Genomic DNA, 19,573 nt, shown 5'->3' with positions numbered 1-19,573 from the left:
GTGAATCCATAGTTGTAAAAAGTCATTGCACATTTCCTTGTGAAGATTTGAACACCAAATAGGAATAAGAATCTGTAGTTTTGTAATGGATTGTGGTGTAAGTAGACAACTGACTTGTTGCATCACTAGAGGGAGGCAGAGAGCACTGTCTTAATCATAATCAGTGGCCATCAGCCCCACCTGTCTTCAGTCAACCTTGCCATACCTGCAGTCCTCTTCAAAAGTATTGGAATTCTTTTGTTTTTGCTATACGCTGGACATTTGGGTTTGAGTTCAAAAGATGAATATGAGACAATAGATCAAAATTGAAGCTTTAATTTCCTGATATATACATCTAGATGTGTTAAACAACTTAGAACATTTTGAGGTGAGCAAAAATATTGGAACAGAAAGTCTTCAAGGAAATCAAAGTAAATAACACTATTTGGTTGCATATCCCTTCCTTGCAATAAATAATCAAGCGGCGATCCATTGACATCACCAAATTGTTGCACTCTTCTTTTGTGATGCTTTTCCAGGCTTTTACCACAGCTTCTTTCAGTTGTTGTTTGTTTTGAGGGGTTTCCCCCTTTAGTCTCCTCTTCAGGAGGTGAAATGCATGCTCAAATACACAAATCCCAAAGGCCATGCTCCAAAATAAAATGGAAAGATTACCTAAAAGAGTGGAGGATATTATAACAGCAAAGGGGAACTAAATCTATAATGGTACATTCAACAACCACAAGATAAATATATAAATACAAAATTGAAATTAAATTTTGCACTTACACCTCTACTCTGTGCACTTTGCTTCTTCTAGAACTCAGTTAATGGATCTTGTATGGTAGCACTACTTGTATCGTTCGCTGCTTGATATATCGCTTTGCTTGTATTTTTTCTCATTTGTAAGTCCTTTTGGATAAAAGCGTCTGCTAAGTGAGTAAATGTAAATATGGGTTGATTGTATTGTTGGTTGTTTTGTTTTTTTTCTTCACACCCACACACAATCAATGCGATGCAGACAAATTATGAGTACACGCTACCAAACCCCCAAATTAATAGCCTCTCCAGGTAGGTATAAATTTATAACACACATTTGAAGTCAACAGAACTTGTTCTTCTAGCAACCAACAATCACAGTGTAGCACAGGGTTCAAGCACTGGACATGGTTCTATAGACAGGAAGTGTTGTGTATAAAGAATCAGTGCACACTCTAGTGGGCATGCGCAACAGTGCCTCCAACCAAATTTGCCAAATTCACCCCCACCTTTAATGGTCACCATCCCAGTGAACACTGAGAGTCCCATGAGTAGAACGCTTAAAGGATGGCCTAGAAACTAAACCCATTCCTGACTGATCAAGTGACTGAGCTATATGAAGATCAAGAGAAGTTTCTAAATTCAACTCTTGCTCTCGTGTGGTCACCTGGGGTTGAGATGCTAAAGATGAACCTATACTCATAAGAGAGTAATCATTTTGTACCCCTGTTGGACTAAACTGAAGCACTGAGGGCTGAGATCTAGAATCAAGGTGGACTTGACCCTCAGAGTTCCTTGCACCCGTTCTCGTGTGGACTATGGCCACTTGTGAATAATCTCAATTCTAGGTCCTTCTGGCTCTACTCACTCTTGGGGCTGGAAAGGGCCAGTAGACCTGACCCATTGGTTTACCTGGAATATTGTTGCCAGGTAAGAACAGGCTTAAGTTCTGAGCAATGGACAGTTTTAATGGGGCCATCTTCTCCATGTGGTCTGATCTTATACAGCGTTCCCACTTCATCAATGTAGGTCACAATCTCAAACACAGTGGAGCGCCAATCATCCTGAATCTTACGGCAACCATGAAAATGATTCTTACAATACACTAAAGTGCCAGGGGGTAGTATTGCTACTGAGTCAGGGCAATTGGTCCTACGGTGAATGACCAAAATCTCCAATTGCCTTCGGGAACTGGTATAAATTGAGGTCAAATTCTTTTGGTGTTACAGCAGATATTTCGTTATGTGTGTTGATTTCTCCTGTGTATGACCTTCTGCCTGTTCTTGGCTTTGTATCTGCTCTGTCCCTTTAAGTTTAATGATTCAGCTCACTAACTGATGGAAATGTGGGACGGGTTCTAACTCTTCACCAAAACTGCTTTAACCTGGACAAGAGGTTTGAGGTGAGACTCCTGTCATGCGCCTGTCCTGGTGAGTTTATTATAGTTAATGCTGAAAGACAGAAGAGCATCAGTGTAAACACACAACATCAGCATAAGCACCAACAGACACACACATACACACACACATTATTCAGTATGATACAGTAGAGTAGAGTAAAGAGACAGTAAGTCAGCAACTCACTATAATGTCTCCAGTTTACAGTGTGGATCCTTCAGTAGATCAGAGAGCAGCTTCACTCCTGATTCTCCTGGATTATTACCATTCAGATTCAGTACTCTCAGGTGTGATGAGGAGTTTGACCTCAGAGCTGAAGCCAGAGCAGCACAACCTTCATCTGCAATACTGGATTTATACATCCTACAAGAAAGAAAACCTTCTCACACTCAACACACTCAGTTTTAGCTCTGAAAACATCAACTACACAAACTCTTTATATACAGAACATTTACTCCCCATCTCTCACACACACACACAGCAATGACAATATATCACATCACTACAATTACAATCACCACAGATGGAAATTGGATGTAGCTGTGTTTATTAAAATTCTGTTCTCTCTGTGTGTGTGTGTGTGTGTGTGTGTGTGTGTGTGTGTGTGTGTGTGTGTGTGTGTGTGTGTGTGTGTGTGTGTGTGTGTACCTCAGTGTCTCCAGTGTACAGTGTGGATTCTCCAGTCCAGCAGAGAGCAGCTTCACTCCTGAATCCTGCAGTTTATTGTGATTCAAGTTCAGTTCTCTCAGGCTGGAGGAGTTGGAGCTGAGAACTGAGGACAGAACTCTACAGCTTTCCTCTGTCAGATTACACACACACAGCCTGGAAGAGAAATAATGAATTGTTAGATTTATTTATCTGATTGTGAAATGAGGTGTTTCCATCAGGTGGGAAACAAAAGTGTTTACCTGAATACAAGGTTCTAATGTCAGGATAAAAATATATAATGAACAGCCTGTGTATAAACAATAAACTAGTATTGGCATGTTATTAAAGTAAATGTGTGTGTAATGTACACTGATCTACACGCTGTAGAAATAAATGTACTTTGTTCTGATGTGAGAAGTGATGTAGATATTTCAGCATTAACACAAAGCTGAGTTTCACAGAGACGCTAAAACTGTTGGAGTTCATTGTTCTTTGGAGCTTAATCTAACTTTCACACACATACAAATCACATACCACACACACACACACACACACAGAGAGAAAAATCAAAGCACAACAGCAGAAACAATGCTAATCCACACCATATAAAATACACACTTGAATGTTTTACTCATATAAAACACTGGGCCTCATTTATCACACTGGATACGAATTAATTTCTTCATAAACAGTGTGTAGGAGCATTTACACAAGAACTCTTTAATGTGCAAATTAAAATGTAATGTTATGGAACATTTACAGGATGTTGAGAGAAAATGTTGATGAGGTGTTGGATTGGAGTTAAATGGCATGGCCACTCAGCACAAGAGCTAGCTCTTTATGTATGTGCATAGCTGCTTTATCTGCTCTTTATTCTGACCCTCAACCCAGTGTTTCTCCACCAACACCTCACTGTCCTCTACTTTCACATTTATCAGGCACTTATGGAGGAGTTCTGGACTGAACTGGAGCTTGGGGAAATAGCATCAACACTGGACGAGTGCACTCGTTCTTCTTCCTGTATTCATCTCTCTGTAATAAAACTACTTCATCTGAGAGGACGAGTCTACTGGTGTTTGTCTAAATTTCCACGATAATAAACCGAGGAAGCAAGTGGCAGATGTGGTAAGAGTGACACAGCGCACATTCTGATTGATCTCTCTTTGTGCTAACTAACCTATCACTTTTAACTGTAACTACTATTAGTATATATGAGTATGTGAAGGGAATTACCTCTTTGAATAAGCTGATCAAACTGCAATCCTGTATTATAGCTGACACATGACTTAATTTGTATTATCACTATGTGCTGTGTGTTTTGTCGAAATCTGTCTGGTACCTGCACTAGTATAAACGCCCATGCACTGCTTCTTATCTCCATGTATAAATAACTCCTGTTTTGCAATAATAAACGGAGAACTCTCTGTGAACAGCATATGTGTCAGTGTGTTCATTGGGACTCTCCGGGTACCGGAACGCACGGCGGAAAACCACACATAGCCCAGAATTAAGAGTTAAACGTAGAAGATAAAGGCTGAAGAAGGCATGGCGGGGGACTGACGGTATGTTATGCTTGTTTTTGTGTTATAACCTGCAGTAATTGTGGGAGGGTGAATTATATTGGAGTTGGGGTGCTCGAGTCGAATTATGAACAAATTCGGACTTGTCACACACTCAAGTAAATTTGTACTCAAACTTGATACGGACTCGGACATTTTGGACTCGGTAGTTTTTCTGAGTACAGTCGAGTCCGCGTCATGTGTAACATGAAAAGAAAGATAAAAATAAATAACATCATAAACAGACATCCACCTCTCTCGGAAGTTCCGGGAGTCTCCCGTATACTGATAGCGGCTCCCTGACAGCTGCAAATTATATACAATATCCTGGATATTCGATTTTTTTTTTAGAGCGATCGAGAGACCAGTAGGAGTAAAGAGGGGAAAAGGGGAAAGGGGGGCGGGGCGCAGCAGCTCATTTGCATTTAAAGAGACACGCACCAAAAACAGCCTGTTTTTGCTTCCACCCAAAAAGGGGCATTTACAGCAGGGTACAAGATCTGTGGGGTATTTTGGGCTGAAACTTCACAGACACATTCTGGGGACACCTGAGACTTATATTACATCTTGTAAAAAGGCTTAAAATAGGTCATTTTATTTTATTTTCCACTGTGAAGCGCTTTGAGCTGCATTTTATATATGAAATGTGCTAGATAAATAAAGTTATTATTATTATTATTATTATTATTACTGTTGTATTATTATTATTATTATTGTGTGTGTGTGTGTGTGTGTGTATGTATATATATGTATGTATATATATATATATATATATATATATATATATATATATATATATATATATGTGTGTGTGTGTGTGTGTGTGTGTGTGTGTGTGTGTGTGTGTGTACCTCAGTATCTCCAGTGTACAGTGTGGATTCTCCAGTCCAGCAGAGAGCAGCTTCACTCCTGAATCCTGCAGTTTATTGTCACTCAGGTCCAGTTCTCTCAGTCTGGAGGAGTTTGAGCTGAGAACTGAGGACAGAACTCTACAGCTTTCCTCTGTCAGATTACACCTCCACAGCCTGGAAGAGAAATGATGAAGTGTTAGATTTATTTACCTGACTGTGAAATGAGGTGTTTCCATCAGGTGGGAAATAAAGTGTTTACCTGAATACAAGGTTCTAATGTCAGGATAAAAATATAAAATGAACAGCCTGTGTATAAACAATAAACTAATATTGTAATGTTATTAACCCCTTAAGCACCAACACTTACGTTCATTCCACCGGCAGGTATGAACACATACCTGAGTTCAGCATTGATTTGTTTTGTGATCTCACACAACACAGTAGTGATTAATGGCTCATATGAAAGTAGATACTTAAGACTTTACGAATTAGCAGTTATTTCAAGTATTTCTTCTTTTACCTAGCCTACCTGGGGCAATATATTCAGAATTTTCTTTTTTTTTTTAAATTATAAAAAAAATATTTACTTTTAACACAATTGTTATATCTTCACAGCAAATGTTGATATCAACCCCATTCCTGGTCTCAAAGATGCCCCAAGTACTTGTCCATGAATACCCAAACTATGAGGAAGTTATCTCTAACCACTAAAATTGTGTATTATCCAAACACAGGTAAAAAAAAAAAAAAAAAAAAACCTCTCTAAATGGCACAAAACATCTCTAAATGACATAAAACCTCTCTAAATGGCACAAAGCCTTTAAAAATTGCAGACTTCTAGAAATAGCAAACATTTTTTTAAAGGCACAAAATAACCTCCAAATGGCACAAAATCAAAACAAATGGCAGTAGCATGAACTGTTACACAATGTGTAATTTCACACACACACAAAAAGTCTGAAACATACTTATAAAATATAATGTTTATTAAAAATAGTGCAAGAGCCACAGGTGAAGGAGCACTTGCTCTCCTAATGGCTCAAATGATAGACACACGAGTGGCCAGTAGAAAACTAGCGATCAGAAAAAAACTGCCAAACATGCAAAAACCTGCTGTATAAAGTCTTGCAGGAAGACCGCTAGAGCGGAGCTGCGATTTACTGATAGTTTCTCTGCACGGCCCTGTAGCGTTGTGCTGATTGCCCTGTACCCGCTGACACACAACTCAAGACCAATGGTTGCACGCGTAAAAGGTTTGGTTGTGCTGATTACGCGTTTGATTTTCTCAGCCTTTGACTGGTCAATCATGTCGAGTTTGGACTTGTTTGAAAGCTGGAAGTATCTACAATTGGTCCATGTGGGTGTCAGTCAAGTTAGATTGCCCGATTAAAATTTAGGAGGCGGGTTGTTCAGCATAGCCAAAGCAGATTAGTTTTTTTTAGAATGTGTCTCAGTTCAGTTTATGGCTAATTATTAAAATTCCAGAGGAGTGGGATATCAAAACACAATGCATTTTGAAGAGGACATTTGTGATTAAATATGGAACTTTGCGTTTGTTTTCTTCAATAAAGCTGATGGACTTTATACCGATGGAAATGTGCATGATTTATAAAACCGCGAGCGAACTGGATTTCCGTCTATGTAGGTAATGTAAGGTAGTAAACGTTTATACAAGTCCGATCTTGGGTTAAATGTTATAATTTTATTGTGGCAGTTGTATACGGTGTTTTACTATCAAAAAAGCTTTAGTTCCGCTCTCTGATTTATCTGTCTCAATGTTTTCGTGGAGAGGTGTGAATTGTTTGTCCAGCAGGGAGCTCAAACTCCGCCCCTTTCCCATCCCCCTGCTCACCAACAGTTAAGCACACAGCTGCAACTAACGATTATTTTCACAATCGAATTGTTGGTCGATTATTTATCTATCTATCTATCTATCTATCTATCTATCTATTTATTTATTTATTTATTGTTATTAATCGTATGGGGGTGAATTTTCAGTGCCATTTTCTCATTTATTTGAATTATAATAATAATTATTATTACTGTTGTTGGTGTGTGTGTGTACCTCAGTGTCTCCAGTGTACAGTGTGGATTCTCCAGTCCAGCAGAGAGCAGCTTCACTCCTGAATCCTGCAGGTTATTGTGACTCAGGTTCAGTTCTCTCAGTCTGGAGGAGTTTGAGCTGAGAACTGAGGACAGAACTCTACAGCTTTCCTCTGTCAGATTACACTCCCGCAGCCTGGAAGAGAAATTATGAAATATCAGAACTCTGACCTCGAACACACAAACACAGCCATAATCCAGCGAAAGTTTACCATGTAACAGAAATGTGTGTGTGTTTCTCTTACACACAGAAGTCAGAGGACAGGACACCACATCAGTACTGTTATTATTATTATTATTATTATTATTATTATTATTATTATTATAAAACATTTGTTCAAACAAAAGACCCTTCTGTTTTCATTCCTTTAAGGATCGTTGTAACTGATAATAATAATAATAATAATAATAATAATAATAATAATAAATTATTATTATTATCAGTTACAATGGTACTTAAAGGACTGAAAACAGATGTTTTTTGTTTGAACAAATGCTTTATTATTATTGATACTTGAAACCATTTTTTAATGAAAGTATGTGTTAAAAGGTCTCCAACTAAAAAATAAATAAAATAAAAAATCTCGCGTTTGAACAAAAAGGAGCAGGACATGCTGTGGCTTTGTTTGGAAATATTTCGTTGGTGAAACAGAAACAGACAATAAAATGTAAGACAGGTAATATTAACTTATTCTTTCTGTTAGCATAGCATAAATAAAAATAACATCAGATGTGTGAGCTTTAAAATGTCTAAAATAAATTAATATTTACTGTAGCTGCACAGCCAGACTGCTCCGGTACTTTTAACTCTCTCTCACACACACACACGCGCACACACACACATACACAATGTCACATGTTGTATTCATATTGTTCCCATGGTGACAGTGTTATGTTTTTCTTGTTCTCAATTGTGACGTTCTGTTCAATGTGTCTTTCAAGTAAAAGGAGAAAAGAAAAAGTGCCTTTCACTGGTGTTTAGTTCACAAAATGATCAAAAAGCAGTCATGAATACATGCAGTTATTTTGTAGAGATCATTTTCATCAGTTTTAGAGAAAAGGTAATAAATGGAGATATAAGGTTTTGTCCATATGGCCCAGATCTCAGGGCAGACGTAACGTGTTAGTGTAAAAAGTGAAACAATCTTCTGTAACAGTACCAGAGGTTTGTTTAAAGATGATTAGAGTAACTATTAACAAGCATTAATCCAAACAGTGCAGTTCAGTGTTACATTAAAATAACAAACCATGCAATAATACATTTATAAATAAAAATACTCACTCAGCTTTTCTGGAGGCTTTGACCACTGGCAGCAGCTTCAAAAAACATTCCTCTGATCGGTCATATTTCCTCAAATCAAACTCATCCAGCTCCTGATCTAAGTTCAGTAACACAAACACCAGAGCTGACCACTGAGCAGGAGAGAGTCTGGTTCCACTGAGAAGACAGTCACCTCCACTGTTCAGGTAAGTCTGTACTTCCTGCACTAGAGAATGATCATTCAGTTCATTCAGACAGTGGAACAGATTGATGGATTTATCTGGAGATGGATTCTCCCTGATCTTCTCCTTGATGTACTCAACTGTTTCCTGTTTGCTGTGAGAGCTGCTTCCTGTCTGTGGCATTAAGCTTCGTAAGAGAGTCTGATTGGACTCCAGTGAGAGACCCAGAAGGAAGCGGAGGAACAGGTCCAGGTGTCCATTCTCACTCTGTAAGGCCTTGTCCACTGCACTCCTGAGGAAATCAGACATGGTTGACTTTCTGAAGAAATGGAGAAGTCCAGTGCGTTGCTCCACTAAGACATTTGTCTTTCTAAAAATAAAGCAGAGAAATGTGTATAAAGCAGCCAGAAACTCCTGAACACTCAGATGTACAAAGCTGAACACCTTCCCCAGGTGAAGCCCAAACTCCTCTCTGAAGATTTGGGTACACACTCCTGAGTACACTGCAACTTCTCCAACATCAATGCCACACTCTCTCAGGTCTTCTTCATAGAAGATCAGGTTTCCTTTCTCCAGCTGTTGGAAAGCCAGTTTCCCCAGTGCCAGGATACTCTCTCTGGTCTGCTGAGGATCAGGGTCACATTTCTGATGGTACTTTTGGTCCTTGTGTTTGATCTGAAAGATCAGGAAGTGTGTGAACATTTGCGTCAGAGTCTTGGGGACCTCTCCACTCTCAGCTTCACCCAACATTCTCTCTAGAACAGTGGCTGAGATCCAGCAGAAGACTGGGATGTGGCACATGATGTAGAGGCTTCTTGAAGACTTCATGCATGTGATGATATTATTGGTCAGGCTCTGATCACTGATCCTCTTCCTGAAGTACTCCTCTTTCTGAGGATCGCTGAAGCCTCGTACCTCTGTTACCTGGTCTACACACTCAGGAGGGATCTGATTGGCTGCTCCTGGTCGAGAGGTTATCCAGAGGAGAGCAGAGGGAAGCAGATTCCCCTTGATGAGGTTTGTCAGCAGCACATCCATCGAGGCTGACTCTGTCACATCACACAATCTCTCATTCTTCTGGAAATTTAGAGGAAGTCGACACTCATCCAGACCATCAAAGATCAACACCACTGTGTAGGAGTCTAGTAATTCTAGTTTTCTCATTTCTGGGAAAAAGTGATGAAGAAGCTCCATCAGACTGAGATTTCTCTGCTTCATCAGATTCAGCTCTCGAAAGGGAAGTGGAAACATGAAGGTGACGTCCTGATTTGCTTTTCCTTCAGCCCAGTCCAGAATGAACTTCTGCACAGAGACTGTTTTTCCAATTCCAGCAACTCCTTTAGTCAGCACTCTTCTGATGGACTTGTCTTTAAAGAGCTCGTTACATTTGATGGGTGTCTCCTGTGTTGCTGGTCTCCTGGACGCTGTCTCAATCTGTCTCACCTCATGTTCATTATTGACTTCTCCACTCCAACCCTCTGTGATGTAGAGATCTGTATAGATCTCATTCAGAAGTGCTGAGCTTCCATGCTGTGAGATTCCTTCATTAATTCTTTTAAACTTCTCTCTCAGGCTGGATTTCAACTTTTGCTGATACACAGAGGTGAGTTCTAATAAAGAAAGTAATAACATGTTTTAATGCAAAATCACTGAGCACAATATAACATGTAAAATACTTTCAAATGCTGCTGTTCATTCCTGATTCATGGACTAAATATTATTAAAGGAACAGGACCACTTTACAGAGTAATCACAAACTGGACCACGAACAGAACAGAAAAGCACCAGATGTACATGATACTAAACTCAAACTTCAAACTAAAGGTGTTCATATCTAAAACTATTTCCTCTCTCCAAATTGAACCTTATGGAATAAAGCCATGACTCAGAGCTCTTACTGTTGTGCAGTGTGTTAGCGAGATCTGTGGTTCATGTTCTTCAGGACGCGCAGTGTGATCTTCAGCACTCCCTCTCTGACACTGTGCAGATCCTCCTCATCCTCCACCTCCCTCTCAATGCATGCTGGGTAATCTGGACTCAGGAGCTTCCTAAACCTCTTCAGCTCATTCTTTATCAGAGTGATGACTTTGTGTTCCAGCTCCTGGTTAGAAACACACAGGAACACATCTCAATATTATAATGTTACACACTGAGAGATGCTTTTATTTTATGAAAAGAAGAAAGGTCTCTTTCTATTACCACAGTTACAACTGAAATTCTGTCTGATTACCCATAATGCTGCTGCACATCGATAAACTTGTGAACTGTCATTATCTTAAATAAAAAACCTGCAACCTACTCACACACAAGTTACACACATTAAAAAGACACACACACCTTGAATATGGAGACCAGCTGATTTCTGCTGATGTTTGATTTCTTCTTTTGTGGTCTGTGAACAAATAAAACACATGATGTAATATAGACTATATGTATTCATAGCTGCACAACACACTAATACATACAGAGACAGATATTTAACACTATCCTCTTAACACAATACACTGATTTCAGGGTTTCCTCACTGACACTAACATGTTTATGAATAAAATAGTGATCTAGTCATTAATGTCCCAGGTGTAAATGTTGTTGTGTAGCACCACAGACCCTCCAGCTCAGGGACTGCAGGCTGAACTGAACTCTTAAAGCAGTTTTCCTCACTACCAGTCCGAGAGCTGCAGCACTGCACACTTTAGTGTTTTACTGCTTCAACACCTGATAAAGCTCATGAAGAGCTTCATAACGAGACCAGTGAGTTTGATCAGGTGGAACACTGCTGTAAAACACCTCACTGTTCTGACCTCACATCAGGAGAACTGGCTCTGTCTCTGAAGTTAAATGGAAGTCCCATTGACTCCTCACTCTTCATGGACACACAGCTGGGTTCTGGTGAGTCTGTTCTCTTTCCCTCCATCATTCTGTAATTACAACAGAAATATCAGCAATAATTAACACTCTGCTGTCTCAGCACTGTTACACAATGTGTTCCTCATTAAACACCAATAATTCCATCTTTTTAATTCAGCTACAGTCTGCACACTTATTCAAACAGGAGACACGCCCCATACCTCAGGAATTACACTGATGTCAGCAGTCCCAATCACAGATAACTGACTCAGCTGGGTCTTAAAGCCTGTAGAATTCACTGACTCAAAGCTACGCTGCTCTTCTCCTCCACATTACACAGTCCTTTTTACTCTTCTCTCAGTGAATGATTTCTCTAAACTGTTCTTAGATCAGATCAGTGATATATTCACTGCTATTAAACACCTTAAACCAAAGTTTAGTTCTTCTTTAAACTATTGAGTGTTTAGAGATACAGATCTACATACAGATCAGATTCAGTGTGTTTATATATTATAGCTTTAGATTTAGATACTCACTGTGTTTTTACTCCTGAAATGGTTTATTTTCCCCTCGACACAAAATGGAGCTGCTGACTTTCACCTTCACCTTCTTCCAGTTCTGGCAGAGGGGGAGGGTTTGTACATTTGTCACAGTACATTAAGGGTGGGGACCACCGAAATTAATCTTTGACCTACACCTGTTAAGATAATGATGGTTGGTGATGATCTTTGACCTGGCTCAGGAGTGTTAGAGAGGGATATGCATGTATGTATGTGTGTGTTTGTGTGTGTGTGTGTGTGTGTGTGTGTGTGTGTGTGTGTGTGTGTGTGTGTGTAAATGAACAATATTTAATGGTGGATTTTTAGTGATTCTGCAGTAAAACATTAAACAGTAAAAATATAACAGCGTATTTTCACGTTACAAAAACGTAAATACTACTAATAAAGTGTTTTAGTTTACTGATTTTCATTCACTCAGCTCAAGCAGGTCAGTCCTGCTGAAATCTATATTACTACTTTTCTCTTTCCATGCCAATGTGCTCTTTGCCTGACAAAGCCATTCACAAAACATATTTGACAGTTTAGGCCTAATTCTAAAATCACCAGATACCCAATGTACAACAGTTTTGTCTTGCTGCCATCACAAAATAAAAATGTTTAACCCTTAAGTAATGTAGTCACGGAGGGTATGTACATTTGTCACACTACATTAAGGGTGGGGACCCACCGATATTAATCTTTGATCTACACCTGTTAAGATAATGACGGTTGGTGATGATCTTTGACCTGGCTCAGGAGTGTTAGACAGGGATATGCGCGTGTGTGTGTGTGTGTGTGTGTGTGTGTGTGTGTGTGTGTGTGTGTGTGTGTGTGTGTGTTTGTGTGTGTGTGAGAGAGAGAGAGAGAGAGAGAGAGAGAGAGAGAGAGAGAGAGAGAGAGAGAGAGAGAGAGAGAAAACAGAGAACACAGGGTCTTAGAAACGCATAGTCAGAAATAATCACAATGCTTTTGTCTAAAAAGTCATTCAGGGACCTATTACTACAATTTAATTAAATTTGTGATTGCAAGATAAAAAATCTAACATTGATTTGATTAAATATTTAAAGTTGTAAACATCGTTCTGATGAGATGTGTTGATATAATAATGTTGATAATTATATCAACTTAATATTGTGTGTAATTTAAACTGAAATCTTGAAGTTGTTGTACATTTACATTTATTCATTTAACAGAGACTTTTATCCAAAGTGACTTACAAATGAAAGAATACAAGCAAAGCAATCTATCCAACAGAGAACAATACAAGTAGTGCTACCATACACGGTCTATTAATTGAGTTCTAGAAGAAAGTAGTAGCTTAACAAAATTAAGGCTTGATAACTTCAAGTCACTAATGTCAAGTCCGTACCTATTTAACATGTCTGGACAAATTCAGACAGTTAAGACTGTGTTAGCGGACCTGTAGACTGAACAAATACTATACAAAGGACGTTTCAGTGTGAGTATCATTTCATTTACAAATAAATTCTACTAAAGCAGTGAATTTGGGAATATTCTCAATTGTGATATGACCAGTAGTGGGCTCGTGTATAGGCTACACCTGCTAATACAGTTGATGGACCATTTTGCACTACTACACATAGCTAATGCTAGTCATATTTAGCAGTGTAATTTGAAAATCTACTCTTTAGTGTACTGTAGCAGTGGAAAAGAATGAAAAAGTTTCATTTGACAAATCTGCTCATCTACTGAGGGCTTTTCATTTGTGTTATAGGAAAGAAAAGCATTATTACATTTCTACTCATTCATGTAAACGTCAACTACATTGTGTAATCTAATTTCATGTATTGATCAATTATTTATTTATTTTTTAATCTTTTGTCATTCAAACATATAGCCTTCTAGCTCCATTGTAGTCAGTTTGCTCTTTGAGCAGAATTAGCAGCCTTTGGACTGTGGATAGTTCTATGAGAGAGATAAGTAGTAGACACAGAGTGTTTCATTTGTATCTATATTGCTCATTTCATTAGGTGCATGTCTATAAAACCTGCAGAGATGTTAGGTATGAGATTTGTATTGTAAATCACACTGGATTTTAGTTACTATTGTTAGTTAGTCATTTCTCCTGGATTAAAAGGCTGTATTCTACTGGAGAAAATCTAAATGGAGCAACGTAATTTTAAAAATGATTGTCAACTTAACAACTTGTGTTCATAATTATGGTAATTAAGTACATATCACTTAAATTCCTTTTAAATAATATGAAAAGAAAGTGTGTTTGTGTGTGTGTCATATTTTTTTGGCTGGATGTGTATGGAAATTCATTATTAATCATTTGCTTATTTTTTCACCAGCCTTATGTGTGTGTGTGTGTGTGTGTGTGTGTCTGTGTGTCATATTTTTAGTTGGATGTGTGTGTGCTTTTATAGACATGGTCGTATGCATGCGTGTGTCTCTGTGTGTAATACATCGGAACGGGGTTTCACGGGGTTGACCTTTGACCTAGGCCTGACTCTCAGAGTGCTCGACTTTTGTAGACTGGAATGTATGCATGTGTGCAATGTATGTGGTGTCTGTGCATGCGTGTGTGTTTGTTTGTGTGTGGAATTGAACCATTGACCTAGGCCTAACTCAGGAGTGTTTCACAATCTATGTGAAAGGAAAGAACTTGTGTGTGTCATATTTTTGTTGGATGTGTGTGTGCTTGTATAGACAGGGTCATATGCATGCATGTGTCTCTGTGTCTGTGTGTGTGTGTGTCATATTTTTGGTTGGATGTGTATGTGTGTGGAATAGACATGACCATACTATACATGAGAACATGTGTGTCTGTGTGTATCTGGAATGCATGGGAACCGGATTTAACATAACTATTTTTTATGATGCCAGCATAAATATCCATTCATCCATCCATCTTCTACCACTTCATGGGGAACCTGGAGCCATCCCAGGGAGCATCAAGCACAAGGAAGGATACACCCTGGACAGGGTGTATCCTGTCCATCACAAGGCACAATCACACACAAACCCATTCATACACTATGGACACTTTAGACATACCAATCAGCCTACCATGCATGTCTTTGGACTGGGGGAGGAAACCCCACAGCACGGGGAGAACATGCAAACTCCGCACACACATGGCCCCGGCAGGACTCGAACCCCGGACGTGTGAGGCTAACGTGCTAACCACTAAACCAACGTGCATCCTGACCCCTTTGACCTATCAGGATCTAGATCTGTCACCTAGATCTGTCAAAAATAAGGTTACAATATATACAAACTATTCCTCTCTCTCACCACTTTAGCAGTGTGCTGCATGGCCGTGTATAAAACCCGTTTCCTATCAAAAGACACCCTAGCTCTGACCCATAACAACGCATACACAAAAAAAGAATGACATATTCAACCGTTTCCATTGAATGGCTTGAATATGTCAAAACAACACGTGGCATAAACATTCAGCACGCAATAAACCACGGTGAGCTGGTGATTGGAAAATACCATCTCGATGGTTATTATGAAAAGGATGGCATCAAATATGCTTTCAAATTGAACAGTTGTATTTTTCAGGGGCATGATTGTCATTATAACCCCAAACATTTACATCCATTATCAAAAGTGCCCTATGGCTTGCTCAGAAGACAATTTGATGACAAAATCAAAATATTGGAAAAAGCGTATGGTCTGGATGTTGAGGTAATGTGGGAGTGTGATTGGAATAATCTTAAACAGACCGATGTCGCTATAATGGCCTTTATGTCCACTTACACACATCCAGAAAGATTGAAACCGTGCAACGCTCTATTTGGTGGTCATACTAATGAATACAAATTGTATCACAAAGCCGACATTGGTAAAAAAAAAAAAAAAAGATATGTCGACTTTACAAGCTTGTATCCCTTTTGCCAGGCCAAAAAATGTTACCCCATAGGACATCCACAAATAATTTTCAAGGATTTTGTACCTCTTGAAAATTATTATGGGTTTGTCAAGGCTACAGTGCTGCCACCACGAAAACTGCTTCACCCCATCCTTCCCTATAGGACTGGTGGTAAGCTTATGTTTCCACTCTGTCGTACATGCGCAGAACAGCAGTATGGCCCGTGTGGCCATACTGATGAGGAAAGAGCGATTTCAGGCTGTTGGGTCAGCATCGAGCTGTTGAAAGGTGTGTAAAAGGGTTATGTTGTAAACATAAAGTGGACGAGGTGTGGCATTTTCCACAATGGTCAGAAACTTTGTTTTGTGATCATGTTAAAACATTTTTACAATACAAACAAGAGGCCAGTGAGTTCCCCACACACATTGCGACAGATGCAGACAAGGAATCCTACATCTCAGATTACGTTGAGAAAGAGGGGATTAAGATGGATGTTGATAAGATAAGTCATAACCCAGCACAGCGTTCTATTAACAAACTTCTGCTGAACTCACTTTGGGGTCGTTTCTCCATGCGTGAAAACTTGCCGTGTACAGAACAGATTTCGGACCCGGACCAGTTTACACAACATATATTCAGCGATGATTATGACGTTAAACACTTTTTGTTCGTGCGAGACAGCGTAGTACTAATTCGGTGGTGTTATGTGGATGGGAAAGGGGGTCAGACTCATGACATCAACATCTTTCTTGGGGCTTTTACAACACCTCATTCACATCTAGAGCTGTATGAGTTGATGGACAAATTGGGCGAAAGTTTGTTGTACAGTGACTTAGACAGCATGATCTGTACATCAAGAGAGGACGACTGGGAACCTCCGTTGGGGCCCTATCTCGGCAATTCAACTTGATTTAGTTAAAGGCATCACGGCACCGCAAAAGATTTCTGATGTCTCTAGACCTGTCAGCTGGCTTGAATTTCTGGAGGCTTTTGCTACTTTAAACATACCATACTCAAGGGTACCAAACCATTATGTCAGACACGCAATTAACTCTTTCAAAACCAAATTGACTTCCCTATAACCATCTCGTCTAAGAAGCGTAAAAAAAAAAAAAAAAAAAAAAAAAAAAACAGAAAATACTGCAGAGCACACAATCAAATTATTCAGATGGCCCACTATTCAAATCATCCACTCTTGACGTGAGTCAGTGGCTAAGTTTTTAAATCCATGAGTTATCTAATGTTTATGATATTATCTGTATTGCTGGATGTATAATAAAAAGTCAAAAGAATAAGAAATCCATTTTGTTTTTATTGAAAAAAAAATCTAGTATTAGACAAACATTTCACCTGTCTGAACACAATGAATACATTTCAAAACATTTGTTACAATGAACTTTTAGTTTTCATAAAACACAGATACCATCTGGTCATTTTGAATAAAATCACCAGTATAAAACCACATGGTCATAATCATACCCCTTTACCATGGGATTGAGAAAAAACACAATGATGAAAAATGAAAAATCTTGGACTTGTACTGCTGAACCACTCTAGAATTGCAGTTTAGAGAACTTTTGATATTCTGCAGAAAACGATAGTCATCGGTTTATTACCAAAGCTGCCAAAAAAAACAAAAACAAAAAAAAACCCACGCCAACCTTGTTTATGTAGATGGCTAACCAGTGTTCACCCGGGAGTGTTGAATTATGCGTGTTGATCATCAGCATTGACGGTAATTTTCTTAAGGAAGCTTTTGGTAGGTAGTCACACATCCGAGCCATCTAACCAAAACCTGTTACGTAACGAGACTGGGACTGGAAGTAAGTGCAGGATCAAAGTCTTCTGACTACATTCAGTGTACAAGCAAACAGGAACCAAGGTCTAAACAAGAACTCGAACTGAAGCATGAAACTTGAAACAAGACTTGGAACCACTACTGCTTATCACAATTACCCACTTCAACAAATACTCACCTGCCACTTAACTATGGCAGGAAACACGAAACTAGACATGGAAAATCATTTAACTAGGACTATGGCAGGAAACACAAAACCAGAGCAGAACATGGAAACATTACCACGAGGCATTATTACCCCCAATCAATATATAATACTGCACCAAATGCACAGCAACGCGAGGGGTTTAAAAAACAACTGTGATTTCCTCGAGTGCTGACAGCTGGTACCAATCATTACACTCCCTCGAAAATCAACCAATGACTGAACAGGGTGGAAACCAAACCGAAATAAACGTGCATGTTCTTTGTAAACAAAGTCTCTATGTAACGCGCGAGCATGTGCTCGCTCTGGTTCGTGCACACGAGTGCTCTCCAGCACTACGTGCACGTCGTCGCCGCAGCGCCATCTGCCAGCTACATTGTGACAAAACCAATGTTTTTCTGCCTTGTTTCTTCTTGTCTAAAACGTTTTCCACTTTAAATGTTTTGTTTTCAAAACATTCACAAATATTTTTTTGTAATTCCTCTTCATAAAAAACACCATCGATGACATCGCCGTCATAATCACACAACCTATAGACGGGACGTTCGCGTGATGTGCATTCTGTTATAGTGAAAAACTCGTGTGTATAGTTTTCTTTATAACCTTTTCTGAACGGACATCTTACTTTAGAAATTCTAACCATGTCGTCGACTTTATATTTAAATTTGGGGGTTACGGTGGACCCGTCTTTAGGTCCATATAGGTTTTTATACACGGCAGATTCATTTTCTTTGTTCACATCAATAGGTCTTATCTTAATGCTCCTGTGATTGCTGGCATTGTATCCGTCCGTGATGTCTTGTAGAATATCGATATAGCGTTTGGAGTTTGTAGCAGTTAAATATCTCCACATCCGCCCTTTTAATGTTCTGTTGAACAGTTCGACGATGCACGCTTTTAAATCGGTGGCTGTTGCAAAATGTACTTTTTTGTCATGCTTTGAAAATGTTTATTAAAAAATTCTTTCCCATTATCTGTCTGTAGTTTACGGGGCACCCTGCCCTCATCCAGTATAGATTGGAACGCTTTAGACACCTCGACGCCGGATTTATTTTTTTAAAACCTGAGTCCTCGCATATTTACTAAACATGTCTATGCGCGTCAACAGAAAATGAACGTTGTCGTTTTCCTTGGCGTATGCAGACATATCGACCAGATCGGCCTGAAACTGCATATCAGTACCATAAACAAAAACACGATTTCTTTTGTATTTTAACGGTGCAGTTCTGTGTAGCGTGTAAGCATCCTCGCCGTCGAGCCAATCCGAAACTTGTTTATCTGTTAAACGAACCCGTTTCTTTTAAAACGCCGTCTTTTAAACGTTTTTACCACCAAAAGACCCCGCATTTGAAGGTGTGTAATACACTTTCTTCATCGACACTTTAGCCTCCACAAAAGAATAACTCAGATGGTCTTAAATGTCAAAATATTTATTTCAGTAAAAGAACACAAACGTTATCATGCATTATCGAGGGAGTGTAGAAATTTTATACACATCACAGTGTTTTTCTCAACCATATATGCAATAAATGTATCGATTATTTCACAGACAACAGTCTGCTCATTTCTCGACAGAAGGATTACACATTAATCATGCACAT

General features: G+C 39.0%; 1 protein-coding gene across 1 annotated transcript in view; it reads right to left on the bottom strand.

Moving 5' to 3' along the window:
• Positions 1-299: 299 nt before the first annotated feature.
• Positions 300-19,573, bottom strand: part of LOC124627590 (NACHT, LRR and PYD domains-containing protein 3-like) — a 107,133-nt gene continuing 87,859 nt past the window's right edge. The window contains exons 3-5 of the mRNA XM_053685312.1: positions 2,784-2,957; positions 2,322-2,498; positions 300-2,189 (exon numbers count right to left, since the gene is read on the bottom strand). Of these exons, the coding sequence (XP_053541287.1) occupies positions 2,153-2,189; positions 2,322-2,498; positions 2,784-2,957 (388 nt within the window). The 3' untranslated portion in view covers positions 300-2,152. The remainder of the gene's footprint in view (positions 2,190-2,321; positions 2,499-2,783; positions 2,958-19,573) is intronic.

Source organism: Ictalurus punctatus, chromosome 13, assembly GCF_001660625.3.
Source record: "Ictalurus punctatus breed USDA103 chromosome 13, Coco_2.0, whole genome shotgun sequence".
Classification (NCBI taxonomy): domain Eukaryota; kingdom Metazoa; phylum Chordata; class Actinopteri; order Siluriformes; family Ictaluridae; genus Ictalurus; species Ictalurus punctatus.
The sequence above is the reverse complement of the archived record's forward strand: the minus strand, read 5'-3'. Positions and strand labels throughout refer to the sequence as shown.